The sequence below is a fragment of the Hyperolius riggenbachi genome, chromosome 4 (genome assembly GCF_040937935.1).
Source record: "Hyperolius riggenbachi isolate aHypRig1 chromosome 4, aHypRig1.pri, whole genome shotgun sequence".
In the NCBI taxonomy this organism is placed as follows: Eukaryota; Metazoa; Chordata; class Amphibia; order Anura; family Hyperoliidae; genus Hyperolius; species Hyperolius riggenbachi.
Genome location: NC_090649.1, coordinates 473548959 through 473566488, shown reverse-complemented (window position 1 = coordinate 473566488; position 17530 = coordinate 473548959). Strand labels below are relative to the sequence as shown.

At 45.5% G+C, this 17530-nt stretch overlaps 1 protein-coding gene across 2 annotated transcripts in view; it reads left to right on the top strand.

Annotated features, from left to right (window-relative positions):
* The window catches only part of RAB3GAP2 (RAB3 GTPase activating non-catalytic protein subunit 2), a 121981-nt gene that overhangs the window by 82053 nt on the left and 22398 nt on the right, over positions 1-17530 (top strand). Inside the window, exons 21-24 of one of the 2 annotated variants that reach the window (XM_068232920.1) lie at positions 1449-1554; positions 4411-4571; positions 10955-11165; positions 13137-13313. In XM_068232920.1, coding sequence (XP_068089021.1) covers positions 1449-1554; positions 4411-4571; positions 10955-11165; positions 13137-13313 — 655 coding nt within the window. Of the gene's footprint in view, positions 1-1448; positions 1555-4410; positions 4572-10936; positions 11166-13136; positions 13314-17530 lie in introns of both variants that reach the window. The other variant, XM_068232919.1, reaches the window with a different exon arrangement.

The following is a 17530-nucleotide window of genomic DNA, read 5'->3' as shown; positions in this document are numbered from 1 at the left end:
CAGAGGGGGCAGCCTAGCAGATGGCAGGATGATTAACAATAGATTTAATTCTGAAATCTTTTGAAAATCGCTGTGCAGTGTGTGGGCAGGCAACAGACACCCATCTGATCAGATTTGATCAGAGAGGGATCTATCTAAAGGTGGTCACTATATATTTATTTATTTACTGTACTTATAAAGCGCCAACATATTACGCAGCGCTGACTAACAGTCCGATTTCTAGCGAAAAATCGTTCGAGCGATCAGAAATTCTGATAGGACGAAAAATTGTTCACTACACTATCAACGGACCAATCTTTGCTTCCTATCAATCACAACCAACAAGAAAATTCAAATTTTGGTTTGACAAAAATCCAATCGGACGACTATTTTTATAATCGTTTGTGCCCATTAACTGAGATTTACAACCAAATCAGAATTTCGGATCGCTTGAACGTTTTTTTGCTAGAAATTGGACCATTAGTGGCCATCTTAATAGTTTATCTGGCCAAGCATCGAATGATGTATGGTCAGCTTAAAGAGGAACTCTAATAATGAACTCATAATGAAAATAATGTAATAAAAAAGTGCTTCATTTTTACAATAATTATGTATAAATGATTTAGTCAGTGTTTGCACATTGTAAAATATTTCCTCTCCCTGATTTACATTCTGTCATTTATCACATGGTGACATTTTTACTGCTGACGTGATGTCACTGGAAGGAGATGCTGCTTCCATTTTTGGCAGTTGGAAACAGCTGTTATTTTCCACAATACAACAAGGCACTGTGACATTACACTGTGGGAGGGGTTTCACCACAATATCAGTCATACAGAGCCCCCTGATGATCAGTTTGTGAAAAGGAGAAGATTTCTCATAGGAAAGGGGGTATCAGCTGCTGATTGAGATGAAGTTCAATTCTTGGTTATGGTTTCTCTTTAAAGGTAGAGAAGGGTTAAAGTGTCTTGGGGTTTATACTGCTGTCTCGCATTCACTTCCTGCCAATCTTGTGGGTGTCACAAATGGCAGAAATTTTCCCAACAGAAGCACAGAGTGCAAACCCGACGCTTGTTCTAATCTAACCCTTCCTCACTGTATCCAAACCTTAAATATGCATTGTTGGATGGAGCTGACATGTAGATATTCGTATGAGATGATGTTGTTGAGAGGCCCTCTGTGCTTTATGACTATCTAACAGTGGCACTTTTACTGTCCTGAGGAAGTGGACATGTACCCACAAAACGCATTGCTTGTGTAAATAAATTCTACTTTATCATTTCTTATTTGTGTCATTGGAGAGCTAAGCCACCTCTATTTTTCTGCTTTTCATTGTGCTTTTAACAAGGCTTTATTCATCCTGGGCGCCTTTTTTACCCCTGTTGTATTTGTATGAGATGTGTCTCCACATAGGTATGCCTGGATTTTTGGAGGTTAACGTGAGGCTTTTGTTCTTTGTCCTGTTACAGTCCCTGCTTCTGAAAGTGTGGCTGTACAAAGAGAGGGAGATCCTGGAGAACAGACGATCCCTGTGCTGCCTCCACAGCATGCTGACTCTGCTCAGTAACATGAAAGGTGAGTGCCTGTACATAGCCCCTCCCCTCTTTCACAGGGAACCCCGCCTCCACAGCATGCTGACTCTGCTCAGTAACATGAAAGGTGAGTGTCTGTATATAGCCCCTCCCCTCCTTCACAGGGAACCCCGCCTCCACAGCATGCTGACTCTGCTCAGTAACATCAAAGGGGAGTGCCTGGCCTGTACATAGCCCCTCCCCTCCTTCACAGGGAACCCCACCTCCACAGCATGCTGACTCTGCTCAGTAACATGAAAGGTAAGAGCCTGTACATAGCCCATCCCCTCCTTCACAGGGAACCCCGCCTCCACAGCATGCTGACTCTACTCAGTAACCTGAAAGGTGAGTGCCTGTACATAGCCCCTCCCCTCCTTCACAGGGAACCCTGCCTCCGCAGCATGCTGACTTTGCTCAGTAACATGAAAGGTGATTGCCTGTACATAGCCCCTCCCCTCCTTCACAGGGAACACTGCCTCTGCAGCATGCTGACTCTGCTCAGTAACATGAAAGGTGAGTGCCTGCACATAGCCCCTCCCCTCTTTCACAGGGAACCCCACATCTGCTCAGTAACATGGAAGGTGAGTGCCTGTACATAGCCCCTCCCCTCCTTCACAGGGAACCCCACCTCTGCTCAGTAACCTGGAAGGTGAGTGCCTGCACATAGCCCCTCCCCTCTTTCACAGGGAACCCCGCCTCCACAGCATGCTGACTCTGCTCAGTAACATGAAAGGTGAGTGTCTGTATATAGCCCCTCCCCTCCTTCACAGGGAACCCCGCCTCCACAGCATGCTGACTCTGCTCAGTAACATCAAAGGTGAGTGCCTGGCCTGTACATAGCCCCTCCCCTCCTTCACAGGGAACCCCGCCTGACTCTGCTCAGTAACATGAAAGGTGAGTGCCTGTACATAGCCCCTCCCCTCCTTCACAGGGAACCCCACCTCCACAGCATGCTGACTCTGCTCAGTAACATGAAAGGTGAGTGCCTGTACATAGCCCCTCCCCTCTTTCACAGGGAACCCCGCCTCCACAGCATGCTGACTCTGCTCAGTAACATGAAAGGTGAGTGTCTGTATATAGCCCCTCCCCTCCTTCACAGGGAACCCCGCCTCCACAGCATGCTGACTCTGTTCAGTAACATCAAAGGTGAGTGCCTGGCCTGTACATAGCCCCTCCCCTCCTTCACAGGGAACCCCGCCTGACTGCTCAGTAACATGAAAGGTGAGTGCCTGTACATAGCCCCTACCCACCTTCACAGGGAACCCCACCTCCACAGCATGCTGACTCTGCTCAGTAACATGAAAGGTGAGAGCCTGTACATAGCCCCTCCCCTCCTTCACAGGGAACCCCGCCTCCACAGCATGCTGACTCTACTCAGTAACATGAAAGGTGAGTGCCTGTACATAGCCCCTCCCCTCCTTCACAGGGAACCCTGCCTCCGCAGCATGCTGACTCTGCTCAGTAACATGAAAGGTGATTGCCTGTACATAGCCCCTCCCCTCCTTCACAGGGAACCCTGCCTCCGCAGCATGCTGACTCTGCTCAGTAACATGAAAGGTGAGTGCCTGCACATAGCCCCTCCCCTCTTTCACAGGGAACCCCACATCTGCTCAGTAACATGGAAGGTGAGTGCCTGTACATAGCCCCTTCCCTCCTTCACAGGGAACCCCACCTCTGCTCAGTAACCTGGAAGGTGAGTGCCTGCACATAGCCTCTCCCCTCCTTCATAGGGAACCCCGCCTCCACAGCACGCTGACTGCTCAGTAACATGAAAGGTGAGTGCCTGTACATAGCCCCTCCCCTCCTTCACAGGGAACCCCACCTCTGCTCAGTAACATGGAAGGTGAGTGCCTGTACATAGCCCCTCCCCTCCTTCACAGGGAACCCCACCTCTGCTCAGTAACATGGAAGGTGAGTGCCTGCACACAGCTCCTCCTCTCCTTCACAGGGCACCCCGCCTCACATGGCTGCTATGCCATGCGTAATATTTTGGCGCTTTATAAATACAATAAATAATAATATGCCCAGCTGCTGCGTATGCAGAGCCAGCATCACTGTGGATGTGACTCTAACCTCTACACCCCCCTCCCCCATGGAATGAAATTGTAATTACAGTAAGCCCAGAGAAACCGTCAGTGTGAAAGAATGCAATACATTTTCCTTCCTGCAGACTTATGAGATAGGGGAATTCTGGGTATCCTTAGCATCAAACTGTACACTGTTGCCATGGTTTCCAGCAAGTTTCCTAAATAAGTCAGACGCTGCAGATTGAAATTGAGGCAGGGGGTCGTACTTGTTCCCGCGTTTTTCCGTGCGTCTTGCGATTTTCTGCGTTTTCTTGCCAATTTTTCGTATTGTGACGATATTCACTGTAATTGGGAACCTGCGCATCTTTCAAGAAAAAGCTGTTCGATTTTAAACAGGTGGCACCGGTCAAATGTGGGCGGGGATTCGGGGATGTGTGGATGAGGAGGGGGGGTGCGTGCGCCAGGAAAGCTGGCGGAAGAGCGGAGGCAGGCGCCAAGTGGCCCAAACTATTTGTCCAAATTCCGCCCCCTAGATTTTACTGCCTGAATCATGTGATTGAGGTTACTTTATGATTGGTCCCCCCTGCCAGTGGGCCATTGACTTCAATAGTGGTGCCCATAATGCCATGCGAATCTAGCAAGAGTGACATCCTGCCTGAAAGATTATATTAAATAGCATTTATTAACTAGATGACTTGTATTGATTTATGTTATATAGAATTTTACATTAAAGTGGAGTAACCCTTTAAATGTCATCATAATGTGCAAAGCATTTATATGTATGAGCAATTTTTAAAGTAAAAGAATGGGCTGATTAACATGTTCCTCTCCAGTGGCCATAGATGATGCGTGGGACCTGCAGTCTGTCTCCCCCTGGTGGCAGCAGATGCGTACTGCGTGCGTTCAGTCTTCCAGCAATGGAGCAGCCTTGTTATCGGCTCATGTAGGGCACTCTGTGGCTGCCAGCATTACCAACACTCTGGCTGAGAAGAAGGTGAGTGAGCTGCATGTCTGCAGCACTTGGGCACTATTGTATCATCAGATCGAAATTCTGTCAAAATATGCTTAAAGCGGATCCGAGATGAAAAACGAACTATAACAAGTAACTTGTCTATATATCTTATCTAAAGTTTAGATAGTTTACACAGCAAACCTAGCTGCAAACAGTTTCAATAGAATATGATTATTTCTTCCTGTGATACAATGACAGCAGCCATGTTGTTTGTAAACATTACACAGAGGCAGGCTTATCTGTATCTTGAGCACTCAGCCTGTGAAAAAAACCTAATCCTCCTCCTCCCTCCTCCCCTCTGCCTCTGAAATGTCTGGCTAGTAACACCTCCTCCTCCCTCTGCCCAGAGTGAGCTCCCATGAGCCCTTGCTACTGCCTTGGCTCTCTGAAAACCTGTGAGCGTGGTTTTAGTTTATAGGGAATTTGAGTATTAAAACAAAAACAAAAAGTATTTGGCTTGAGGAATGCCCTATAAACAATAGGAAAGGAACACAATTATGCAATGAGTAAAAGTTCACCTCGGATCTGGTATAGCTCCCTGCATGCCTGCAGGGTACAGTGAGAGTGCGGAGACCTTCCTCTACTATCGGAGCCGGAGGAATAGAGGTTAGGCTCCTGAGCTTTCACTGGGATATGGCAGTTGGGGACAAGGGGAAAAAAGGCTGTACCAACTGTTATTTACAACACCTGACAAGGCTACCCCTATGAAGGGATTTTAGTTACAGAAGTCCGTCAGCACGAGTGCTGGCAATGACGTATATAGAATAAAGTGACATGTAAATGTTTAAAGCACTAAACTAAAAACTGTGGGGGTGTTACAAATTAAATATTTTGTGATAGTGGTTCTTTAAACCAGAAGGTATTGCAGATCGCTTTGAATCTGAAGTGAAAATAAACTTATAAGTAGACGATAAAGAGCCAGACGTTGGCACTGCAGCATATGCAGGAGGGTTGCCGCTGTACCATCCTGGACCGGCTGTTGCCCGGTATCATGCTATGCGTGCTCTGACATGGGGGATTGGATCAGTAGATAGTAGAAAAAGAGCAGAAGTCTGCACTGACCCACTACCCACTGACTGCCCGCCTGAATCGCTATGTGCACCTACCTGAATATCTATTGCACTGGATAGCACCTTTTGATACTGCTGTATGCATATTATATGGAATAAATAGTATTGCTTGCAGTGCAGACTTCTGCTCTTTTCTACTATCTACTGAAAATAAACGTATGATCTAGTGAATTGTGTGTCATACAGCTAAGAAATAGAACAATAGTAGCAAAGAAAAGAGTCTCATATTGTTTCCAGTACAGGAAGAGTTAATAAACTTCAGCTGTTATCTATGCAAAAGAGCTTCTCTGAGCTCTCTGACCCAACTTGGTCAGCTAGAGTGTTATTTTCGGAAGCACTTAATACATCAAAGAAACTGCAAAAGACTACTTCAGATAACATTTTAGGGCAGGGAAGTTCAAAGGGCCTTAGCTCTGCTCTGTTTTATAGTTTAAAATACAGAGTGTAGTTTGTACACTGCAAATATTAGAGAATGATGCTGTTATAAAAAAAAAGCTATTTAACTGAAAATAAAAATGAGAAATTTTTCTTTGCTACTCATGTTCTATTAATTGAGTTAATAGAGGCGCCAAATTAGGATAAGATTGGTTAAAAACCGTTTAAAAAGGAGGGGGTGGGTGGATCCACTACCCTCACTAAAATGACCAGGCTAAAACAAGCCGTAGATAATGTAAGAAGATATTTATTAGTCTCCAAATACAGTGCAACGCGTTTCACGGGCAAACATCCCGCTTCATCAGGCAATTGAGGTAGGAGAACACTAAAGGGGAGAAAAAGGACAAGAGAAAAAACAATGCTAGGAGATACTCAAAAACTTTCACAACAATTTACCATATTGTTTTTATGAGCATCCATAGCAAAATTTGTTTAGTTTTGTGATACGTGGGCTATTTGTCCAAATATCTATACATGTGCCCCTATGTAGTTGCAAATCCATATAATCCTTATGTCATTATATTGTCTATTCACCCCTATGGCGGATAATATTTGCATGAATCAGTGTGGCAAATACAGATTAGGTACAGTGTTAGTCATGCACGGCGGCATGTAAAAGTAGTAGTATAAAAACCAATGACACTTACCAAGTATGGGTCAATAGAAAGTTAGAGCGCCTCTGTAGAACGAAAGTGCTCCCCTCTCGTTGTCTTTATTGAGTCCCTGGCGGCTGAATCTCCCGCCGAGCGGGTCAGGGGACCGGAAGCGGGCGTGCCGCTTGGGTCGCACCATGCGTCATGAGTAGACCTGGCCTTAACAAAAGATAGGGCCGCAAGATGTGATGGCCGCGTCGCATCTATTGTACGCACTGCGCATGGAGCGCATGCGTAATGACGTCAGTGCCAGAGTGAATGGGGAATGTCGGAGCGTGTGCGGATGTGTGGCGGCGCATGCATATAGGCAAAAGGAAGCGCCGTCACCACCATATCTGAGAAGGGCAACTTGCCCTGCTTGTTCAGCGGCGTAATATATTAGTATAGAAACATAATGTCTCTGTTGCAAGAGACATTCTAATGGGCAAACTAATACTTTCTAGCTGGAACTAACTATGCAATATTGTACTGTTAACAAATAAAGCCTATATCGCTGTAGGGTCATATTAGAAGTAGCTATGTGGCTAATTACATGATTCTACTGCCACCCAGTGGTTAGAAGCTATATTGCAACTATCATGGAACAGTATGTGAGCGTGGTACACAATGTATACTTTGAGGAAACGTATCCTTCTGTTCACCATCATTGCCTGTAGAGTATATACACAGGTTTAATGACAACCATTGACATTAGTGACAGAGAATGAAGCGGGATGTTTGCCCGTGAAACGCGTTGCACTGTATTTGGAGACTAATAAATATCTTCTTACATTATCTATGGCTTGTTTTAGCCTGGTCATTTTAGTGAGGGTAGTGGATCCACCCACCCCCTCCTTTTTAAACAGTTTTTAACCAATCTTATCCTAATTTGGCGCCTCTATTAACCCATTTTTAGTCATATCTTGTCCACCCTGGGTGGAGGGGTGTATCCCCAATTTTTCTTTCTATAGAGAGCGACTTTTTATGCCTGAGTGGGGTTAGGTAAAAATTCTCCCCACCTGCTATTACAGTGGTCGCCTGCGTGGTGACCCACACTTGTGAGTATATTCTCATTTATATACCTTTTCCACATTGGTCGTACATACTACACCAGATTTGGCTCTCGGTTTTTTTCCTGTCTTTCAAGCATGTTCTATTAATTATCTGTATTACACATACAATTCATTATATCAGTTTTTTCTCTCTTTTTTTTTTTTCTTTCGCTTCAGTGCCACTTTAAGAAGGCAGCATTAAATTTGGCATACGTTTTGATTAGAAAGTCACCGTGTAGGGTGTACATGTAAAAAAAAACCCACCTATTAAAAAGGTTGCTGGATATACAGTGCTGCCCATAATTATTCATAGCCCTGGCAAATTTTGACTTAAAGTTACTTTTATTCAACCAGCAAGTAATTCTGTGACGTGAAATGACATTGTTGTCTTCCAAAAGATAATAACATGATGTACAAGAGGAATTATTGGGGAAAAAAACATTTCTCAGCTTTTTACATTTGAGCATAAAGTGTCCAGTCCAAAATTATTCATACCCTTCTCAATAATCAATAGAAAAGCCTTTATTGGCCATTACAGCAATCAATTGCTTCCTATAATTGCAGACCAGCTTTTTGCATGTCTCCACAGATTCTCAATTGGATTCAAGTCAGGACTCTGGCTGGGCCACTCCAAAACGTTAATGTTGTCTGCTAACCATTTCTTCACAACTTTTGCTGTGTGTTTTGGGTCATAGTCATGCTGAAATGTCCATTGGTGACCAAGGCCAAGTTTCCCTGCAGACTGCCTGATGTTGTTGTTGAGAATCCTCATGTATTACTCTTTTTCTCATGGTGCTGTTTACTGTGATTAGGTTCCCTGGTCCATTGGCAGAAATAAACTTTTTTACGCCACATGAAGGAAACATTGTGACCAAACAATTTAATGTTTGTTTCACAGAAGACTAGAAGTCGTCTTCTTTGTCCAGATGAGCATTTGCAAAGGCCAAGCGAGCTTTTGTGTGCCTTATCTGGAGAAGTGGTGTCCTCCTTGTTCTGCATCAGTGGAACCCAGCAGGGTGCAGCGTCCGTTGGATTGTCTGCCTTGAGACATTGCCACCAGCAGAGCCCAGATTCACCAGGATGGCCTTGGTGGTGATCCTTGGATTCTTTATCACCGCTCTCATTATCCTCCTGGCCAGCAAAGGTGCCACTTTTGGCTTCTGACCACGTCCTCTGAGATTTTCCACAGAGCAGAACATCTTGTATTCGTAATAATAATACTTTGCACTGTAGCCACCGGAACTGGAAAACACTTAGAAATGGCCTTGTAGCCCTTTCCTGACTTGTGAGCAGCTACACTGCGCAGCCGCAGGTCCTCACTGAGCTCCTTTTGTCTTAGCCATGACTGTCCACAAACCAACTGCAGAGAGCTGTTGTTTTTCACCTGTTGAATTGATTAACCACTTAAAGAGACACTGAAGCGAAAAAAATATATGATATAGTGAATTGGTTGTGTACTATGAATAATTACTAGAAGATTAGCAGCAAAGAAAATATTCTCATACTTTTATTTTCAGGTATATAGTGTTTTTTCTAACATTGCATCATTCTATAATATGTGCAGATTACACAACACTCAGCATTCAAAATGAGTCTTTCAGAGCAGTCTGTGAAGTAATGACCTCTCCTCTAGCAGAGGAAAAGTAAATAGTCCAGGAACAGTTGAGATAAAAAAAAAGTCAGATAACAGCCCTCTCCACTACTAACTTAGTCGGAGAGATTAATGGCTTGTTTGCATAGAGATAACAACTGGAGTTTCTCAACTCTTCCTGTACTGGAAACAATTACACTGAGGTATCTGATCTTAATGTTTTATTTCTTAGCTGTGCTACACATACAAATCATATCATAATTTTTTTTCCGCTTCAGTGTCTCTTTAAGGACCAAGCCATTTTGCGCTGATCTGTGTAGCGTGGGCTCTGCAGCCCACAGCACAGATCAGCAGACAGCCAGGGTAACCAGACTTCCCCACCACCCCCTCCCCAGCGATTCTCGACCTCCCTGTCCTTCCCTCCCTCGCCTCCTTTCCCTGGACGGCGCAGGACGGAGATCCGTCCTGCACCGCCTCTAATAGGCTTCAGCCTATCAGACTGCGGCGATCCCCGGCCAAACAGAGGCCGGGGATCGCCGATCTCCTTTACGGCGCTGCTGCGCAGCAGCGCCGTATGATGTAAACAGCAGGGATTTCTTCCCTGCGTGTTTACATTACACCTGCGAGCCGTGATCGGAGGCTCGCAGGCAGTTCACGGAGACACCCTCCGTGAACTGACATGGAACGACCGCTCGTTGTTTCCATGGGAAACCACTTGCGACCTGCCGATGCCTATCCCAAATACCCACCCTTGGTGGTGCCTAAGCCTTATCCCCTAAGGGCCCCCCCTCCACTCTCCTAACACTAAAGACCTCACTGCAATTAGTGCCAGTACACGAAAATGTGGGTGCCCAGGGGGGGCGCCCAATAAACAACAATAGACAAAACTTTTGGTGCCCTGAGGCGCCAGGGGGGTTCCAGCTATGCAAAATGCAGCTATACGTATTATTATTTAGTATTTATATAGCGCTGACATCTTTGCAGTGTTGTACAGAGTATATTGCCTTGTCACGTAACTGTCCCTCAGAAAGGCTCACAATCTAGTCCCTACCATAGTCATATATTTATGTATGTATCGTGTAGTGTATGTATCGTAGTCTAGGGCCAATTTAGGGGGAAGCCAATTAACTTATTTGTATGTTTTTGAGATGTGGAAGGAAACCGGAGTGCCTGGAAGAAACCCATGCGTACACGGGGAGAACATACAAGCTCTGTGCAGATAGTGCCCTGGCTGGGATTTGAACCGGGCCCCAGCGCTGCAAGGCAAGATTGCTAACCACTATGCCACAATGCTGCGAGTAGCAGAGCGCTTCATGTCTATTGCTTCTATTTGCAGCTTTTATCACTGCCACCTATGGCGGCACCCAACTTACCAGGGTGCTCCGGGTGCCCTTTTATCTGTTTTACTGTTTAAGTCTCTTCATAATATTTCAGTGGTCCTGGCTCACATTGAGCTGAGTTCTCAGTTTTTTTGTGAACTGATTCTATGATATTGGCACCCTCTTGTGGTGGATAGAGGTAATGCATTGTTTCCAGTCACGACTACTGATGCTTCATCTTCTGTTAGTTTCCTAAATCGTTGCAGGAGGATGATGTGGAGTCCATGACAGACTCCTGGGAGGCCTTGTCTCTAGACACGGAGTACTGGAAGCTCTTACTGAAGCAGCTGGAGGACTGCCTCATCCTGCAGACTCTCCTGCAGTGTAAGGGAGTGAGGAAAACCGCCAGGATATCCTCCCTGCAGGTGGAGCCGCTGGGGAGACTCTCTGTGAAGAAGCTTCTGGAGGGCGGGAAAGGTGAGAGCGACCAATAGCGTATCGGCAGCAAAACATGTCACTTGGAAACTGGGTGTGAATGTGTGAGTTGCTGTGTACTTGTGGCTGGATAGTGTAATGGTTAAAGAGAACCTGAGGTGGGATTGAATTATGCTAGTGGGGCACAGAGGCTGGTTGTGCACACTAACACCAGCCTCTGTTGCCCCATGGTGTGCCTCCAGGACTCCCCTGCGCGCTGCTATACCCTCCGCAGTGCTAGCGACACACAGCATGTCGCCAGCACAATGTTTACCTCTGCCTGTCTGTTAGCGCCGTTTCCCCGCCTCCTCCGTATCGGCGCTACCTGCCCGTGTCCCTTCCCTCCCGCTGATTGGAGGGAAGGGACGCGGGTGGGTAGCGCCGATACGGAGGAGGCGGGGGAGCGGCGCTAACAGACAGGCGAGAGGTAAACATTGTGCTGGCGACACGCTGCGTGTCGCCAGCACTGCAGGGGGTATAGCGGCGCGCAGGGGGGTCCTGGAGGCACACCATGGGGCAACAAAGGCTGGTGTTAGTGTGCACAACCAGCCTCTGTGCCCCACTAGCATAAATAAATCCCACCTTCCTCTGACACAGGAGACCTGGGTTCAAATCTCGGCTCTTCCTGTTCCGTAAGCCAGCACCTACTCAGTGAGGAGTCTTTGGGCTAGACTTCCCAACACTGCTACTGAGCGCGCCCTAGTGGCTGCAGCTCAAGCGCTTTGAGAAATGCACAATGTGTTATTTTGTCCTGTCTACTTATCTGTTCAGACGTTAATGAATCAGAGGTTTGCTTCAATAGACACTTCAAGTGCATCAAGTCATCCCTTTAGATGTGCTTCAGCCACTAGAGGGAGCTCTTCTGTATACCAGTATACAGATATGCAACTCTAAAGGGTTGCAGAAAAGCCTTTTTAAATGTCCCCTTCTCCTGCTCTGCCATTTTGAAAGTCCTGCCCTCCAGAGTATCAGACCAAATGGGGTGAGAAGCAGGGCTGTTTGGCTCTTCCTATTAGCTGCCTGCTACATCTGTCAATGTTACTGCATGGAAATTGTAAGTTACCGGCTGTTCAGAGCTGGAGGTAAATACCAAACTCTTTTACTAGATTTACCGAATGCTTTAAAGGGAAGGTTCAGGGACTGTATAAAAAAAAATAAAAATCCAAATCCACTTACCTGGGGCTTCCTCCAGCCCGTGGCAGACAGGAGGTGCCCTCCCGGTGGCGAGCCCGACCTGGCCAGGCCGGCTGCCAGGTCGGGCTTCTTCTGTGCTCCAAAGTGCGTGTCACTCGTGCGCGCTGACGTCATCGGACGTCCTCCGGGCTGTACTGCGCAGGCTCATCCGATGACGTCACGGCGCACGAGTGACACGCACTTTGGAGCGCAGAAGAAGCCCGGCCTGGCCAGGTTGGGCTCACCACCGGAGACCACCGGGAGCCTGCGGAGCGGCGCCGAGGGCACCTCCTGTCTGCCACGGGCTGGAGGAAGCCCCAGGTAAGTGGATGTGGATTTTTTTTTTTTTTACAGTCCCTGAACCTTCCCTTTAATCTTTGTGAATTGCAATTTCTTGATATTTTTTGAGGTATTTACCGGACAAGACAGTAACTTACCTCACTAGTCTGTGATTTTACTTTTCAGTGCGGTAATAGGTTTAGTGAATTGGCATTTGGGAAGGTGTTTGGTAAAATCAGCTGATTTCTGCATTACTGAATACTGTAATGCTTAGTGAATTGGGGCCTATGTTACAGATTTCCTCAGCAGAGGAGGAAGGGGCCAAAGCTGAAATTAACTGTGCTTTTATAGGAAATAAAGTTGATAAACTGACCTCAGTTCCACTGGTAAGCAGATCTCATGCTTGATGGCAGGCTTATGTTACCTCTATTTTGTGCAGCAACTCACTTTCCTGCAGTCTATCTCTCTCCCAGAAGTCCAGTTACACATTAATAATAGTCCATTTGCTGCTGTTGGTTGCAGGCGGCGTGGCAGACACTGTGGCTAAGTGGGTGTTTAAACAAGACATCAGCTCTGATGTGCTGAAGGAGGCCCGGGAGAGGAAAGACGTCCCGGCTGCGCCAGAGGAGGGAGAAGAGAGCTCCGCCGTGGCTATCCCAGAGGTGGCGCCCCCTGCAGAGACTTCAGAGGAGCGGCAAGGTGACCAAACTACACATTGCTCATCTACAAAGTGTAATAATACTGCAGCGCTAACCTGTACTGAATGCGCTGTATTTAAATTTCTGCTAAAGTCTAATAAGAAAAAATACACAGCAAAGATGGTGCTCACTAGTTCAACACCATTTCATGGCTCCTCCCATGGTAAAACAGGATATGTGTTGTTTCCAACCCCTGCCAACTTCCCGTCTTGGGAGCTAGGACTGTGGCGCCACTGGTTTCTCTGGCCTGAACCTCATTCATTACTCTGTGACAAAGTGGACCCCAGCAACTGATGCAATCACTTTATGCAGCAAACCTTTTCCTGCAAAACTTTTTTTTTTTTTTAAATATATAGTTCATATTATGCAAAGTTCCTTCACATTACATGCATACATTTAAAACTCGAAAAATTTGAATATCGTTTAAAGAGAAACTCCGACCAAAAATTGAACTTTATCCCAATCAGTAGCTGATACCCCCTTTCACATGAGAAATCTATTCCTTTTCACAAACAGACCATCATGGGGTGCTGTATGACTAATATTGTAGTGAAACCCCTCCCACAAGAAACCCCTCCTACAAGAAAAGTTCGAACTTTTGGCAGTTTCTGTCTGTGAACCTTGTTGCATTGTGGAAAATAGCCGTTTACAGCTGTTTCCAACTCATTTCCAATTTATTTCAGTAATGGAACTTAAAGAGGAACTCCAGTGAACATTTTACTGTTGGCAGGTGATGTAGCTGCTGCATGGTTTTTGGCAGTTGGAAACAGCTGTAAACAGCTATTTCCCACAAAAGTTCGAACTTTTCTTGTGGGAGGGGTTTCACCACAGTATCAGTCATACAGCGCCCCCTGATGGTCTGTTTGTGAAAAGGAATAGATTTCTCATGTAAAAGGGGGTATCAGCTACTGATTGGGAAAAACTTCAATTTTTGGTCGGAGTTTCTCTTTAAAAGGTGAAACTAATATATGAAATAGGAACCCTTTGCAGGTGTTTTAGATTCATTAGATGATTAGTGTCTGCCACGTTGAGCCGAGAATAATGAACATTTTCACAATATTTTAATGGTCTGAGATTTTGATTTGCGAGTTCTCATAAGCTGTAAGCCATAATCATCAAAATATAACAAGTGAAGGCTTGAAGTATCTCGCTTTGCATGGAATGAGTCTATTTCATACATTACCTTTTAAGTTCTATTCTATTTTTTTTTTTAAACATAGCTGATGTGACAGGTGGTGAGATGAGATGTGTGTACCTATAGTACGAGTCCTTCTAAGAACTTGCTTGTGTTCACCTTTTATGTCTTTTGATTGCAAGGACTTAACCCTTAGAATGCCGCGGACATCTATAGGCATCTCTGTATTTCTGCATCCGTACCCCACAGACGGTTTAGTACAAAATGTCTTCCGCCTGCCGCAGAGGTCTATGGGCGTTTTTGTTTCCCCGTCTTCCTGTGCCATGCATGTCTGTGGGCAAGTTGATGCAGAATTATGCAAAAGTTACTGCAAATCTACAGTATGTAGCTTAAAAATGAACCAATCAAAAACTTTCACTGCAAAATGTGATTAGTCCATTTACAGTTTAGATCATCATAATGATTAGCATAATTCTGTATCATAATAATAAGCATGATTTTCTACCCTTTAAAATGTATTTGCACCTCAATGGCATCCCTACTGACTAATGTGGACTTGGTTTCATGTAAATTTTGGCAGTCAGTAGATATACGTCCTCTGTGACTTCATCTAAGCCACAAGTCAGTAGATCTATGTCCTCTGTGACTTCATCTAAGCCACAAGTCAGTAGATCTATGTCCTCTGTGACTTCATCTAAGCCACGAATCAGTAGATATACGTCTTGTAGCAGAAGCAGTGCTGTGCAGGATTGGGCTGCTCCTGTGCACATTTCTGGCACTATCTGATGCAGCACTAATTGGTGAACGGGAATATAAGTTCCCTGAGCTAATGAGATTGATTTTTACTATTAAAAATACTTTTTTCTCAGTTCATAGTGAAAAATACACTCTGTAGCATTATTTCAGAATCCAATATCTTCACCATAAATTGTGACCGGAACATAATCTAAGTTTTGTGATAAGCGGTAAGAATAGCCAAACAAAATTTGTATTTTTTATCTACAGTAGCACTTTTTATTTTTAAACTGGAATTGGTAAAACTGAGAAATGTTTTTTCTATTTTTTTCTTTGTTTTCCCATTAAAATTCATAGAAAACAAAATTGTTTGAGGGAAAGAAAAATGGCATACAATGAAAGCCTAGTTTGTCTTGAAAAAAAAAACAATATATATTTCATTTCTGTGTCCTAAGTAGGGATAAAGTTATTTCTGATTAAATAAGGACATAGCTAAACTGTCAACCCTGCTTTGGTCAATAAGGGGGAAACAAGGTCTGGATGCGAAGTGGTTTGAGCACAGTTCAGACATAACTGGCACTGGCGTGTAGCTGTCTAATGGTTAACACACCAGTGCTTTAGCTGTGCAGTAGGATCAGTAAAACTGCAGCTAAAGGTGGCCAAACATCAGATGATGTATTAGAGGAGATGGACCAAGAGACAGATCTCTCTCTGATTGAATCCGATCAAAGAGAGATCTGTTGTCAGACCAAAACCACATTATTCCCATACAGGACTCAACTCTCCAAGGATTTATATCCACCTTTTTTTATTGCATTTTAGTTGCAGTGATACAGCATAAAAAATAGCACCGGCGCTGTTTTTTTTTTTTATGCTGTATCACCACAACTAAAATGCAATAAAAAGAAGGTGGCTATAAATCCTTAGAAGGTTGAGTCCTGTATGGGAATATTGTTGTTTTGGTTGGACCATTGAATGAGAGGCTTGATGGACCTCTCACCCCACTAGGACACGCCGCTATCTACAAACATGTATTCCTGAGACAGGTGGATGCTCGATTTGTACAGTTGGATCTGTTGTCTGCCCATACATCAGCAGACCGATTCCTGAGAGATATCAGCATGACATTTTTTAAGAATCGGCCTTGTGACGCCACATCCATCGCTGTCCCCCTCTAGTGTATATGTACCCCTGTCCCCCTCTAGTGTATATGTCCCCCTGTCCCCCTCTAGTGTATATGTACCCCTGTCCCCCTCTAGTGTATATGTACCCCTGTCCCCCTCTAGTGTATATGTACCCCTGTCCCCCTCTAGTGTATATGTACCCCTGGGCCTCTAGTGTATATGTACCCCTGTCCCCCTCTAGTGTATATGTACCCCTGTCCCCCTCTAGTGTATATGTACCCCTGTCCCCCTCTAGTGTATATGTACCCCTGTCCCCCTCTAGTGTATATGTACCCCTGTCCCCCTCTAGTGTATATGTACCCCTGTCCCCCTCTAGTGTATATGTACCCCGGGGCCACTGCATTCATCCTTTACCTCTTCTCTGCTGTGTCTGGGCTCCTCTTCATGGTTTGCGCCCACATGGTTACCAGTGAAATGTGGTGCGAACATGGAAGAGGAGTCCGGACACAGCGGCAGGCGCTGGAGAGGTATTTATGCAGGGGCGCCAGGGGATACATCTACACATTTGGGGGGACGAGGGTTTCCATCGCGTTTATGGTTAGATTATCGCACACAGTTACCACTGCGCACCCGATCGAGTATGTCGTCCCGACGTCTTGCAGCATGTCCGATCAATACGGGCCGAAATTAGTCGCATTGTTGATCAGGCATGCTTTTGGTGGCCCAGTTTGCATCTAGTGTATATGCACCCCTGTCCCCCTCTAGTGTATATGTACCCCTGTCCCCCTCTAGTGGATATGTACCCCTGGGCCTCTAGTGTATATGTACCCCTGTCCCCCTCTAGTGTATATGTACCCCTGTCCCCCTCTAGTGTATATGTACCCCTGTCCCCCTGTGTATATGTACCCCTGTCCCCCTCTAGTGTATATGTACCCCTGTCCCCCTCTAGTGTATATGTACCCCTGTCCCCCTCTAGTGTATATGTACCCCTGTCCCCCTCTAGTGTATATGTACCCCTGGGCCTCTAGTGTATATGTACCCATGTCCCCCTCTAGTGTATATGTCCCCCTGTCCCCCTCTAGTGTATATGTACCCCTGGGCCTCTAGTGTATATGTACCCCTGTCCCCCTCTAGTGTATATGTACCCCTGTCCCCCTCTAGTGTATATGTACCCCTGTCCCCCTCTAGTGTATATGTACCCCTGTCCCCCTCTAGTGTATATGT